The sequence below is a fragment of the Eubalaena glacialis genome, chromosome 20, assembly GCF_028564815.1.
Source record: "Eubalaena glacialis isolate mEubGla1 chromosome 20, mEubGla1.1.hap2.+ XY, whole genome shotgun sequence".
Taxonomy (NCBI): domain Eukaryota; kingdom Metazoa; phylum Chordata; class Mammalia; order Artiodactyla; family Balaenidae; genus Eubalaena; species Eubalaena glacialis.
The window spans coordinates 9,678,351-9,693,749 of record NC_083735.1 but is presented as its reverse complement, the minus strand read 5'-3'; the positions used below and the strand labels follow the sequence as shown (position 1 = coordinate 9,693,749).

General features: G+C 38.9%; 1 protein-coding gene across 1 annotated transcript in view; it reads right to left on the bottom strand.

Moving 5' to 3' along the window:
• The window catches only part of CSMD1 (CUB and Sushi multiple domains 1), a 1,818,880-nt gene that overhangs the window by 383,287 nt on the left and 1,420,194 nt on the right, over positions 1 to 15,399 (bottom strand). Inside the window, exon 12 of the mRNA XM_061177359.1 lies at positions 12,640 to 12,752. Coding sequence (XP_061033342.1) covers positions 12,640 to 12,752 — 113 coding nt within the window. The remainder of the gene's footprint in view (positions 1 to 12,639; positions 12,753 to 15,399) is intronic.

The following is a 15,399-nucleotide window of genomic DNA, read 5'->3' as shown; positions in this document are numbered from 1 at the left end:
GTATGTTATTTTAAATGTAAATAATCTCAAGCTCTATTACATTATTATAATATTTTAACAAGAATCCTTCTGTATTATTAAATGTAAGATTGGTTTACAAAATTTGTTTTTGATCCTCAGTATTTACCTTACATACGATAGGAATTTTGAAACATAAAGTAGAAAAAGCTAACCCGCTTATGCACTAAGCGGGTTAGCTTTCTCAATATATCATTCTATTATATATATATATTAATTATACATATATGTGAGTTACATATATGACTTACATACGTATGAATTATATATGATTTATGTATTTATGAATTATATATATTATATGCAATTATATAATATACAATTGTATATTATATACACATATTAGGTTTTATACAGTTTATTTAATAGATGAATAGTATTGCTTATACAGCTATATTATAATTATTTACATCATATTTTTTACCTTTTGGGTTTTTGAGCAGATTATTTTGAATTAAATATTTTCATATGTAAAAAGCTTTTAAACAAACAAAACCCACCTCTCTTTGATTGCTTTCTTAGATGTATGACATATCTCCCTAAAGAATTCTCATTTTTTAAACTTTGCATAATGTTCGCCAATAATTTTCTTAATTATCAGCATATTCTCTCCCTCCATATATAAATATATTTATATACACAGATGTATGTATATATGTATATGTAAACATATATAAATTACACATATACACACAAACACAAGTCTAGCAAGATAATTTATATGTTTATTTTCCTTCCGCTGGCCTTGAGCTCTCCACAGTGATTACATTTGTATTTTAATTTGAGTTTTTCTCTGCTCACCCTTCCACGCCCTGTGATTCCCAAGCACAGCCAAGCCTTCCTCTGTGCTTCTTTGCCCCAGCTGCTGTATCACAAACTCTTCCTTAAAAGACTAAGCTGAGTGAGTGCATATGCTTCCTAGGCAACCTGGGGGGAGGTGACAGAGGTGGGAGCAAATGGAGAAACCCAGGGGCACCCGAGACTGAGAGCCTGGCGATGCAGGTGCACAGGTGGGTGGCGTGGACCCAGAGCTCTCCCGACCCATCATCCCCAAGAGGCCACTTCAACACCACTGTGCCCCTGGGGAGGGGCGGCTGCCAGTGCAGGGCTCACTGGGGAGCTTCTGTGAGAGACGACCGTGCCCAAAGTGTCAGAGTAACAAGCACGACTCAAAGTTTTGAGGACCCCCAAACATTCTGTATCCCCACAATGTTCGGGGAATTTTCAGCATCTTGGTGAGATGGGGGTGGACAGGAAGGAAAGGGCTGGCGTGGGGCCCCTCCGGTCACAACCAAGATTAAACTTACTGCCTCTTGGTTAGGATGGAGTCTCTGAAAGAAATTCAAATTGATTTTAAAATAAGATGGCGTGACGTTTCTTGTCCATCAAAGTTCGTCTAGAGTTTATAAGCCAAGAGACAAAGCATGACTTCAGGTTTGGTGTTGTATGTATTGAAAATTCTGGAAGGACACACAAGGAAATATTGAGAGCTGTTGCCTGGAGGAAGTAACCTGGAAGGGGCACTTACAATTCTTACATATTTTACTATAAGCAATAAAAAATTCTTACTTGTAGAATAAACTCAAAATTAAAAGAGGAAAATGCATATGCAAATAATAGTTAGCATTTCTCCTCTACGTGCTTTCCACATTTTAGGTCAACTGATTTTTACAACATACTAATGAAATTGGTGTCATTATTATTTTCTCCCTTTTTAAAAAAATGAGGAGTCTGACACACAAAGAGCTTAAACAGCTTGCTCAGCTAAGTGGCAGAGAGAGGACCCTGGGTACTCTGGCTTCAGAGCCTGTATACTAAACTATCACAGTGGTGTTAGATAAAATCACGCAGTATCAAAACCTAGAAAGTGAAACCATGTGTAAGTATCAGCTGTATATAGTTTCTGATAATACAATACACAACAATATTTTCAGTCAAATAGTGTAATTATTTATGTATTTGCTGCTCACCTTTACAAATGGTTTTTATTTTATCTCCAATTGATAGCTTAATATAGCACTCTGGAAATACCAGTTTCGAGAATGTCTTCTTTTTTTTAATTAATTTATTTATTTTACTTTATTTCTTTATTGACATATAGTTGATTTACAATGTCATGTTAGTTTCAGATGTACAGCACAGTGATTCAGTTATATGTATGTATATAATATATAAAATATTGAGTATAGGTCCATGTGCTATGCAGTAGGTCTTTGTTGTTTATCTATTATGTACATAGTAGTGTGTCTATGTTAATCCCAATCTCCTAATTTCTCTCTCCCTCCCCCTTTCCCTTTTGGTAACCATAAGTTTGTTTTCCACATCTGTGACTCTACTTCTGTTTTGTAAATAAGTTCATTTGTATCTTTTTCTTTTAGATTCCACATATAAGTGATATCATATGATATTTGTCTTTCTCTGGCTTACTTCACTTAGTATGGTAATCTCTAGGTCCATAGGATGTCTTCTTTTGATATATTATATTCTCTCAATTTTTAAAGTTCTCAAATCTTATATTAGTCCTCTGTTTTAATTATCTTTTTAACTACAGAATATTGTTCTGTCAAAAATAATAAATGGCTTTGAACTGGCAGTTTCTCAAGGATTGACAACCATCCACATTTCCATGACATCTTAGGTTGTAGCCACTAATAGGCTACCGAGACTGTTAACAGACTACTAATTAGAAGTAAATGTGATTATAATGAATGCTGTATGGTCATTCAAACTGAAACAGGACATTTGGAAGAATATTTGTGTTGTAATTGAGAAGACTGACATCCCTTAGTAGTTAAGGATCCTCAATTTGGGAAAGATGCTCCTCTCTCGAGTCTGTATCCTAGTCTTTATGATATGTGTCTTCAAACTGCATGACTTAATTTACTGTCATTTGCCCTGTTGGGAAGTGTCTGGTATTTCACAGATGCATTTAGATTCTACCAAAAGCAGTAGCAAGTGCAGGTCATGTGGAAAGGATTATATCTCTGCTGTGCTTTCTTAAATAAGGCACAGTCATGTAGAAGTTCAATTAAAGGTCAACTCTAAAAACCCAAATGTCAGAGGTATTCAGCAATTATCTGTGCATTCAAGTCCTAACCTTCGCATGGGATGTAAATACCATTTTTTCTTGTAGCATTTCTTATTAAAAAAGAGTCATGAAGTCCCCATCGCAGCCCATGTCTCCAGCAAGGAGGAGTCTTTCACACTTTGTATATAAGGACACTCCTGTGGAGCCCCCTCATCAGCACAGGACTTTTCAACGCTGTGACTATTATCCTTCATCCCACAAGGCAAGGGTGTAGCCCTGTTATGCTGCCTTCACTGTTGGACTCAGGACACCATCACCTACCGTCTTTATTGTTTTGACATTGGGAGATGCTTTTAATTACCTGCCTCATTGGCTTAGTGTGCAGTAACCACTAGCTGCTTTTTTCTCGGCTCCTGACTACCCTACAGTGGACACTTGGAAGACAAGAGCATACTGTTTCTTTACTCAAATTCACAAAGTAAAATTGAAGAAAATAAAATCCCAGCTCTCCAGATTAATATTTCTTTCATTTTCACTTACGTACGCACACATCTGTCATGTCAAAGATTTCAATGAACTCTGTAATTAATGAAGAAACCAGTAAGATATTTAACAAACTGTTTTGAAGGAGAATTCAAAGAAAATGCATATATAGACCATTAGCAACACTGAAACAAAATTGCTAACAGATGCAAAAATCTTCAATACCCACAGGGTAATAATCAACTGCATCTCCTCCCATGTCACTTTCCCAATTTTTCCTGACAATAACTTACAAATTATTTCTTTCTTTGTAACAGTTCCCCTACAGTAAAATAATCCAAATAAAATAACCACCAATTTTATTGTATTACTGTTCTTTTAAATTTGTTACTTCCTTAGAATTTTGAAACTTAAGGGAAGTATCTAAAGTTTTGAAAATTTAAGTAGTTATGTGGGGACTTCCCTAGTGGCACAGTGGTTAAGAATCCGCCTGCCAATGCAGGGGACATAGGTTCGATCCCTGGTCCGGGAAGATCCCACATGCCACAGAGCAATGAAGCCCATGCGCCACAACTACTGAGCCTGCACTCTAGAGTCTGCGAGCCACAACTACTGAGCCCGCGTGCCACAACTAATGAAGCCTGCATGCCTAGGGTCCGTGCTCCGCAACAAGAGAAGCCACCGCAATCAGAAGCCCGTGCACCGCAACAAAGAGTAGCCCTCGCTCACCACAACTAGAGAAAGCTTGCACACAGCAACGAAGACCCAACGCAGCCAAAAATAAAAATTAATTAATTAATTTTTAAAAAAGTTATGTGGAACATATATTGTTTTATTCTGAATGCTTATTGTATATTTTCTTAGATTATAGTTTATCATGAGCAGTTTCTTTCAAATAATGGATCTTGTGTGTGTCAGTAAAAATTGTCTGTTTAAAAATTGTCTGTTTACCAGTCCACCCCATCAGGAAACTTATACAAGCCTCTTAGATAGCCTCATCCACCAGAGGGCAGACAGCAGAAGCAAGAAGAACGACAATCCTGCAGCCTGTGGAACAAAAACCACATTCACAGAAAGATAGACAAGATGAAAAGGTAGAGGGCTATGTACCAGATGAAGGAACAAGATAAAACCCCAGAAAAACAACTAAATGAAATGGAGATAGGCAATATTCCAGAAAAAGAATTCAGAATAACGATAGTGAAGATGATCCAGGACCTCGGAAAAAGAATGGAGGCAAAGATCGAGAAGATGAAAGAAATGCTTAACAAAGATCTAGAAGAATTAAAGAACAAACAAACAGAGATGAACAATACAATAAGTGAAATGAGAAATGCACTAGAAGGAATCAATAGCAGAATAACGGATAAGTGAGGCAGAATAACGGATAAGTGAGGCAGAAGAACGGATAAGTGACCAGGAAGACAGAATGGTGGAATTCACTGCTGCAGAACAGAATAAAGAAAAAAGAATGAAAAGAAATGAAGACAGCCTAAGAGACCTCTGGGACAACATTAAATGCAACAACATTCGCATTATAGGGGTCCCAGAAGGAGAAGAGAGAGAGAAAGGACCTGAGAAAATATTTGAAGAGATTATAGTCGAAAACTTCCCTAACATGGGAAAGGAAATAGCCACCCAAGTCCAGGAAGTGCAGAGAGTCCCATACAGGATAAAACCAAGGAGAAACACGCCGAGACACATAGTAATCAAATTGGCAAAAATTAAAGACAAAGAAAAATTATTGAAAGCAGCAAGGGAAAAACAACAAATAACACACAAGGGAACTCCCATAAGGTTAACAGCTGATTTCTCAGCAGAAACTCTACAAGCCAGAAGGGAGTGGCATGATATACTTAAACTGATGAAAGGGAAGAACCTACAACCAAGATTACTCTACCCGGCAAGGATCTTATTCAGATTCAATGGAGAAATCAAAAGCTTTATAGACAAGCAAAAGCTAAGAGAATTCAGCACCACCAAACCAGCTCTACCAAAAATGCTAAAGGAACTTCTCTAAGTGGGAAACACAAGAGAGGAAAAGGATCTACAAAAACAAACCCAAAACAATTAAGAAAATGGTCATAGGAACACACATATCGATAATTACCTTAAACGTGAATAGATTAAATGCTCCAACCAAAAGACACAGGCTTGCTGAATGGACACAAAAACAAGACCCATATATATGCTGTCTACAAGAGACCCACTTCAGACCTAGGGACACATACAGACTGAAAGTGAGGGGATGGAAAAAGATATTCCATGCAAATGGAAATCAAAAGAAAGCTGGAGTAGCTATACTCATATCAGATAAAATAGACTTTAAAATAAAGAATGTTACAAGACACAAGGAAGGACACTACATAATGATCAAGGGATCAATCCAAGAAGAAGATATAACAATTATAAATTCATATGCACCCAACATAGGAGCACCTCAATACATAAGGCAACTGCTAACAGCTATAAAAGAGGAAATCGACAGTAACACAATAATAGTGGGGGACTTTAACACCTCACTTACACCACTGGACAGATCATCCAAAATGAAAATAAATAAGGAAATAGAAGCTTTAAATGACACAATAGACCAGATAGACTTAATTGATATTTATGGGACATTCCATCCAAAACGGCAGATTACACATTCTTCTCAAGTGCTCATGGAACATTCTCCAGGATAGATCACATCTTGGGTCACAAATCAAGCCTCAGTAAATTTAAGAAAACTGAAATCGTATCAAGCATCTTTTCTGACCACAACACTATGAGATTAGAAATGAATTACAGGGGAAAACCGTAAAAAACACAAACACATGGAGGCTAAACAATACACTACTAGACAACCAAGAGATCACTGAAGAAATCAAAGAGGAAATCAAAAAACACGACGATCCAAAACCTCTGGGATGCAGCAAAAGCAGTTCTAAGAGGGAAGTTTATAGCTATACAAGCCTACCTCAAGAAACAAGAAAAATCTCAAGTAAACAATCTAACCTTACACCTAAAGGAACTAGAGAAAGAAGAACAAACAAAACCCAAAGTTAGCACAAGGAAAGAAATCATAAAGATCAGAGCAGAAATAAATGAAATAGAAACAAAGAAAACAATAGCAAAGATCAATAAAACTAAAAGCTGCTTCTTTGAGAAGATAAACAAATTTGATAAATCATTAGCCAGACTCATCAAGAAAAGGAGGAAGAGGACTCAAATCAATAAAATTAGAAATGAAAAAGGAGAAGTTACAACAGACACCGCAAAAATACAAAGCATCCTAAGAGACTACTACAAGCAACTCTATGCCAATAAAATGGACAACCTGGAAGAAATGGACAAATTCTTAGAAAGGTATAACCTTCCAAGACTGAACCAGGAAGAAACAGAAAGTATGAACAGACCAATCACAAGTAATGAAATTGAAACTGTGATTAAAAATCTTCCAACAAACAAAAGTCCAGGACCAGGTGGCTTCACAGGTGAATTCCATCAAACATTTAGAGAAGAGCTAACACCCATCCTTCTCAAACTCTTCCAAAAAATTGCAGAGGAAGGAACACTCCCAAACTCATTCTATGAGGCCACCATCACCCTGATACCAAAACCAGACAAAGATACTACAAAAAAAGAAAATTACAGACCAATATCACTGATGAATATAGATGCAAAAATCCTCAACAAAATACTAGCAAACAGAATCCAACAACACATTAAAAGGATCATACACCAAGATCAAGTGGGATCCAAGGATTCTTCAATATATGCAAATCAATCAATGTGATACACCATACTAACAAATTGAAGAATAAAAACCATATGATCATCTCAATAGATGCAGAAAAAGCTTTTGACAAAATTCAGCACCCATTTATGATGAAAACTCGCCAGAAAGTGGGCATAGAGGGAACCTACCTCAACATAATAAAGGCCATATACGACAAACCCACAGCAAACATCATTCTCAATGGTGAAAAACTGAAAGCATTTCCTCTAAGATCAGGAACGAGACAAGGACGTCCACTCTCACCAGTATTATTCAACATAGTTTTGGAAGTCCTAGCCACGGCAATCAGAGAAGAAAAAGAAATAAAAGGAATACAAATTGGAAAAGAAGAAGTAAAATTGTCACTGTTTGCAGATGACATGGTACTATACATAGAGAATCCTAAAAATGCCACCAGAAAACTGCTAGAGCTAATCAATGAATTTGGTAAAGTTGCAGGATACAAAATTAATGCACAGAAATCTCTTGCATTCTTACACACTAATGATGAAAAATCTGAAAGAGAAATTATGGAAACACTCCCATTTACCATTGCAACAAAAAGAATAAAATACCTAGGAATAAACCTACCTAGGGAGACAAAAGGCCTTTATGCAGAAAACTATAAGACACTGGTGAAAGAAATTAAAGATGATACCAACAGATGGAGAGATATACCATGTTCTTGGATTGGAAGAATCAATATTGTGAAAATGACTATACTACCCAAAGCAATATACAGATTCAATGCAATCCCTATCAAGTTACCAATGGCATTTTTTACGGAACTAGAACAAATCATCTTAAATTTGTATGGAGACACAAAAGACCCCGAATAGCCAAAGCAGTCTTGAGGGAAAAAAACGGAGCTGGAGGAATCAGACTCCCTGACTTCAGACTATACTACAAAGCTACAGTAATCAACACAATATGGTACTGGCACAAAAACAGAAACATAGATCAATGGAACACGATAGAAAGCCCAGAGATAAACCTATGCACCTATGGTCAACTAATCTATGACAAAGGAGGCAAAGATATGCAATGGAGAAAAGACAGTCTCTTCAATAAGTGGTGCTGGGAAAACTGGACAGCTACATGTAAAAGAATGAAATTAGAACACTCCCTAACACCATACACAAAAATAAACTCAAAATGGATTCGAGACCTAAATGTAAGACCGGACACTATAAAACTCTTAGAGGAAAACATAGGAAGAACACTCTGTGACAAAAATCACAGCAAGATCTTTTTTGATCCACCTCCTGGAGTAATGGAAATAAAAACAAAAATAAACAAATGGGACCTAATGAAACTTCAAAGCTTTTGCACAGCAAAGGAAACCATAAACAAGATGAAAAGACAACCCTCAGAATGGGAGAAAATATTTGCAAACGAATCAACGGACAAAGGATTAATCTCCAAAATATATAAACAGCTCATGCAGCTCAATATTAAAAAAACAAACAACCCAATCAAAAAATGGGCAGAAGACCTAAATAGACTTTTCTCCAAAGAAGACATACAGATGGCCAAGAAGCACATGAAAAGCTGCTCAATATCACTAATTATTAGAGAAATGCAAATCAAAACTTCAATGAGGTATCACCTCACACCAGTTAGAATGGGTATCATCAGAAAATCTACAAACAACAAATGCTGGAGAGGGTGTGGAGAAAAGGGAACCCTCTTGCACTGTTGGTGGGATTGTAAATTGATACAGCCACTATGGAGAACAGTATGGAGGTTCCTTAAAAAACTAAAAATAGAATTACCATATGATCCAGCAATCCCACTACTGGGCATATACCCAGAGAAAACCATAATTCAAAGAGACACATGAACCCAATGTTCATTGCAGCATTATTTACAATAGCCATGTCATGGAAGCAACCTAAATGCCCATCGACAGACAAATGGATAAAGAAGATGTGGTACATATATACAATGGAATATTACTCAGCCATAAAAAGGAACGAAATTGGGTCATTTGTTGAGACGTGGATGGACCTAGAGACTGTCATACAGAGTGAAGTAAGTCAGAAAGAGAAAAACAAATATCGTATATTAACGCATGTATGTGGAACCTAGAAAAATGGTACAGATGAACCGGTTTGCAGGGCAGAAGTTGAGACAGATGTAGAGAACAAACGTATGGACACCAAGGGGGGAAAACTGCGGAGTGGTGGGGATGGTGGTGTGCTGAATTGGGCAATTGAGATTGACATGTATACACTGATGTGTATAAAATTGATGACTAATAAGAACCTGCAGAAAAACAACTAATACTAAACTTTCCTTGGGTTATTTGTATGGAAATATGTTAATATAAATGTTTCAGACATTACATGAAATTTCTAAAAATCGTATGTTCTGGTATAATGTTATAAGTCATAATTCTAGTTATTACTTTAAAATGTATATCTCAGAAATAACTAAATTTCCTTGTCAATTGCATTATTATCAACTTTCATCAAATCTTTAACCGTGGTCATTTTTAAGTCTTTTGTCATTTACAGACAGTTCTGTGTGTACTCTGATGCTTTTGCAAAAATGTTCCTTGTTTCATCTTCAAGGAGTTCATGGAAAAGACTCTGACAAGCACCGGTTTCTGGTAACTGACTATACTGCTGAACTGAATGAATAAGCATTTTCAGAACTCTAATGGAAAACTGATGAATTCATAAAAGTACTAACAAAAGATCAAGATGAAAAAAAATTAATTACATGGGACTGAGTGAACTGATGAGGATGATTATAATTTTTGTGACTTTCTGTTTGAATTAAAAAAAAAAACCCACAAGGACTCAGAGGCAAAAAATATACAAATCAATTTGCACTGCAAAGTAAAGGACCTGTTACAGTGGAGCATTACTGGACTGAATATCAATATTCTGACATAGTATTAGTGTGTTTCGTGTTTGGTAATTGCAATCATTGTTGCTTTTGTTGTGGTCATCCATTTAAAATGCTTTGTGTCAGTTTATTTATCTCTTGTAAAAATAAAATACAGTGTGTGTGGGGGGAAAAAAAAATTGTCTGTTTAAAATTGTCCTGGTAATTTTGATCAACTATCAGTGCAAAGGTATTTGTAAGATAGTATAAAATGATTCTGAAAAGACTTCTCATGACTATAACTTGAATTCAACATGAGAATATGTTCTTTTCAATCTTACTGAAAATCACTTCAAATTAGTTGTGGTTTATTCAAAGTATGGCAGTATATGTAAAATGGCAGCTTAAATATATATTTTAAGTTTCATAAATAAGTAGTTTTATATAATAATTTATAAAACATTGTTAGTAAGTTCATTGTATCATATCTGGGGACACATTTCATCTTGGGCACAGGAGAACAATTTATTTCTTTTAGTCAAATATACGAAGGGTCTAAGCAGTGATCCATCACCATTTTGCTTTTGCATAACCCCAAAGGAAGAATTTAGCATGCTCATAAGCCTTCTTAAATGTTTCTTGAGTCAAAACTATTTAATTACTGACATAGAGAACATGAAAGCACAGATCGAAAGTTAAATGGTCTGTGTGTTCTTGTGTGTGTGTGTTTTTGCCAGTTAAAACAGATGTGCCTCCTGACAGCTATTCTAGGTGCCCTGAGGTTGGAAGATCATGAAGATCATTTTTATTCTTCATATTCCAGTCTCAGATTCCTCTTCTACCTTGTTTCATTCTCAGTTCTTTACCGTTTCTAGCAATCAAGAGACACTGACCCATGGATCATGGTGTGCCCTGAAAGACAGGTGAGGCTAGCCTGGCTGCTGCCCTGTCACCTTCGAAACCAAAGTGCACAAGAAGGGGGTTATGTGAACTAAACCTCTGAGAACCTGGAAGTAGTAAGCAGTTTGTTGATTTTGTTTTTGTGAGGGTGGCAGTGGGACAGGGTTTTCTTTTTTTTTGGTGGGAATAGGAAGAGAGAAGTTAATTTTTTTTAAGATGTAGTCATTGAATAAAGGTTTGCCTGTGAGCCTGGAACCTTTTGGGAACGACTAATAGAAGGAAGTATCACTGATTTCCCAAAAGATGTAGGGTACTTGAGGAAAGGCGGGGCTGAGTAGAGGCTGACAATCTAGAGGAGCACATGGACGGGGCAGCTGTGTCCTGCATGTACAGTCAATACTTGAGTCAACAGCAGACTATCTGGGAGTCTTGCAAAAAAGTTTGTAAATGTAGGTTATCTCAGGTTCATTATATTATTCTTTCTACTTCTGTTTGCATTTTGAAGTTTTTCATAATTAAGAAACGTTTTAAGAAATACCAATCAATATGCTCCGGTTAAAAGATGTGTTTCCTAGGAGCTCCAGAGGAAACAATATAGGTGGAACAGTCCGGTGAGGCTGTTTAAAGAGGCAGCACACAGAGCCCGGGGCCCTGGTCACCCGCACAGCAGCTACTTCACCACAGCAAACGGTTCACTGGGGTGGCGGCTCCTCACCATCTCGTGACTCAGAGACGAAGCAAACTTCCCTGAAGGAGCATTCTCTTCCCCAGAGCAAGCATAACTCATAACTCTCAAAGCAAGGTTATTTTTCTCCTATACAAGTACTTAGTAGATTTTTTCCAACTCTGTCCAGATTTCCCTGTCTTCCATTAGAAACCCACACATTTGTACCTGAGGATGTATATAATAAACTTCATCGAGTTGATGCCACTCAAATTCATACTTTGTTCAAAATGCTTCCCTTAGTTATAAGCATAACAATTTCCCTCAGGAAGAGCTAAAATGCCAAGATCGATAAGTGTGAACACATTTCCTGTCTTACATGTTATACTTGATCTCACTCTTCGTTTTGCCACAGTAACGGCGAGCCAAGCTTTCGAGAAGTTAACATTTCTCCCTTGCAAAAACCAGCTATAAGTAGAACTTTAATTACGGAAGTTGCAAATAATTAGTCCTTATTTTTAAACATTGTTCTGACTTGTCAGTTTTATTTACATCTAACACATAGAAAATGGTCCTGGGGGCTTCCCTGGTGGCGCAGTGGTTGAGAATCTGCCTGCTAATGCAGGGGACACGGGTTCGAGCCCTGGTCTGGGAAGATCCCACATGCCGCGGAGCAACTAGGCCCGTGAGCCACAACTGCTGAGCCTGCGCGTCTGGAGCCTGTGCTCCGCAACAAGAGAGGCCGCGACAGTGAGAGGCCTGCGCACCGCGATGAAGAGTGGTCCCCGCTTGCCACAGCTAGAGGAAGCCCTCGCACAGAAACAAAGACCCAACACAGCCCAAAAAATAAATAATTAAATAAATAAATAATTTTAAAAAAAAGAAAATGGTCCTGGCCCTCTGCAGGAAAGCTGGTTTTAAATGCTGCTAAGTGTGTTCGGGCCATACCTTGGTAAACAGCTTTAAATCCAGGTGAGGCAATGCTGTCATCAGACTGTAGATGTAGCCACATCTGGTTGCTCATACTCACAATAAGGTCAGGAACACTGGATCCAGTGAGTCTGCAGAGAAAAGAAATGTCAAAACCATTGTTTAAGGCACCAAATATCTCCACTTTTACCTTCATGGTGTGGGGGGAATCCTGCTGCTTAAACAGACGAGCCATAGATATAGATATATATAGATAGCAAGACCCTCCTTCAAAGAATCTATAGCCATTTGTAATTCATATTCATATTTGAATCATAATATCATTGGCCTTTTACAGTAATTATTCTATATTATAACTGTGAATTTGTATCTTTGATTTTAAAAATCGACTTAGGGTGAGCAACCCTCCCATTTATCTGACACTGAAGTTCTTCTCTGGGTGCAGGACTGTCAGTGCTAAAACTGGGGCAGCACTGGACAAACTGGGAGGGTTGGTCACCCTATGTGCCTTACTGCTGTGTGGTGATATAACATCACATCATTAATAGGAAAGCATGTCTAAGCTGAGAAAGTTCTGGTTCATTCACATAATGCTTGGGTTACACAGTCTGGAATTATCATGTACCTTTACCACAAAAATTATATCATAGGATGGAATCTTCTTTAGCACTGAAAGGAAATGAGCTATCAGGCCATGAAATGACATGGAGGAAATGTAAATGCACTAAGTGAAAGAAACCAATCTGAAAAGGCCACATACAGGATGATTCCAACCCTAGGACATTCTAGAAAAGGTGAAACTATGGAGACAGCAAAAAGATCAGTGGTTGATGGGTTGGGAAATGGGAGGGATGAACAGGTGGAGCACAGAGGATTTTTAGGGCAATGAAAATACTTTGTATGATACTGTAATGATGGATACATGTCATTATACATTTGTCCAAACCCACAGACTGCAACATCAAGAGTGAACCCTAATGTAAACCACAAACTTTGGGTGATGATGAGGTGTCCACACAGGTTCATCCTTGGTAAAAAGTTGCACCATTTGGTGGGGGATATTAATAATGGGGAGGCTGTGCATGTGTGCAGGCAGGGGGTATATCTCTGTACCTCCCTCTTAGTTTTGCTCCGAATATAAAACTACTCTACATAAAGTTTGGATATAAATACACACACACACACACACACATAGGAAAACAAAGTTAACCACACATTATAAGATAATTGACAAGGAGAACTGCATGCACAGCAGACACAGATTTGGCAAATGTATGGAACTTTCCAGCTGCATATTAAAGTCCAGGTCACAGCGAATGGAATTTTCAGTGAAGCATTCGTTGTGTATTAACAAAACAGTCAGGGGGGGCCTTCAAGATGGCGGAGGAGTAAGACGTGGAGATCACCTTCCTCCCCACAAATACATCAAAAATACATCTACATGTGGAACAACTCCTACAGAACACCTACTGAACGCTGGCAGAAGACCTCAGACTTCCCAAAAGGCAAGAAACTCCCCACGTACCTGGGTAGGGCAAAAGAAAAAAGAAAAAAAACAGAGACAAAAGAATAGGGACGGGACCTGCCCCTTGGGGAGGGAGATGTGAAGGAAGAACAGTTTCCACGTACTAGGAAGCCCCTTCGTGGGCGGAGACGGGGGTGGGCGGGGGGGAAGCTTCGGAGCCACGGAGGAGAGCGCAGCCACAGGGGTGCAGAGGGCAAAGCGGAGAGATTCCCGCACAGAGGCTCGGCGCCGACCAGCACTCACCAACCCGAGAGGCTTGTCTGCTCACCCGCCAGGATGGGCGGGGGCTGGGAGCTGAGGCTCAGGCTTCGGAGGTCAGATCCCGGGGAGAGGACTGGGGTTGGCTGCGTGAACACAGCCTGAAGGGGGCTAGTGCCCACAGCTAGCCAGGAGGGGGTCCCGGAAAAACCCTAGAGCTGCCGAAGAGGTAAGAAACCATTGTTTCGGGTGCACGAGGAGAGGGGATTAAGAGTGCTGCTTAAAGGAGCTCCAGAGATGGGCGTGAGCCGCGGCTATCAGCACAGACCCCAGAGACCGGCACGAAACACTAAGGCTGCTGCTGCCGCCACTAAGAAGCCTGTGTGCAAGCACAAGTCACTATCCACACCTCCCCTCCCGGAAGCTTGTACAGCCCTCCATGGCCAGGCTCCCGTGATCCGGGGACAACTTCCCTGGGAGAACGCACGGCGCGCCTCAGGCTGCTGCAACGTCACGCTGGCCTCTGCTGCCACAGGCTCGCCCCGCCTCCGTACCCCTCCCTCCCCCCGGCCTGAGTGAGCCAGAGCCCCCGAATCAGCTGCTCCTTTAACCCCGTCCTGTCTGAGCGAAGAACAGACGCCCTCAGGCGACCTACACGCAGAGGCGGGACCAAATCCAAAGCTGAACCCCGGGAGCTGTGCGAACAAAGAAGAGAAAGGGAAATCTCTCCCAGAAGCCTCAGGAGCAGCAGATTAAATCTCTACAATCAACTTGATGTACCATGCATCTCTGGAATACCTGAATAGACAACAAATCATCCCAAAAGTGAGGCGGTGGACTTTGGGAGCAACTGCAGACTTGGGGTTTGCCTTCTGCATGTAATTTGTTTCTGGTTTTATGTTTATCTTAGTTTAGTATTTAGAGCATATTATAACTGATAGATTTGTTTATTGATTTGGTTGCTCTCTTCCTTTTTTTTTTTAATATATATATTATTTTTTCCTTTTTTTCTGTTTTTGTGAGTGTGTATGTGTATGCTTCTTTGTGTGATTTTG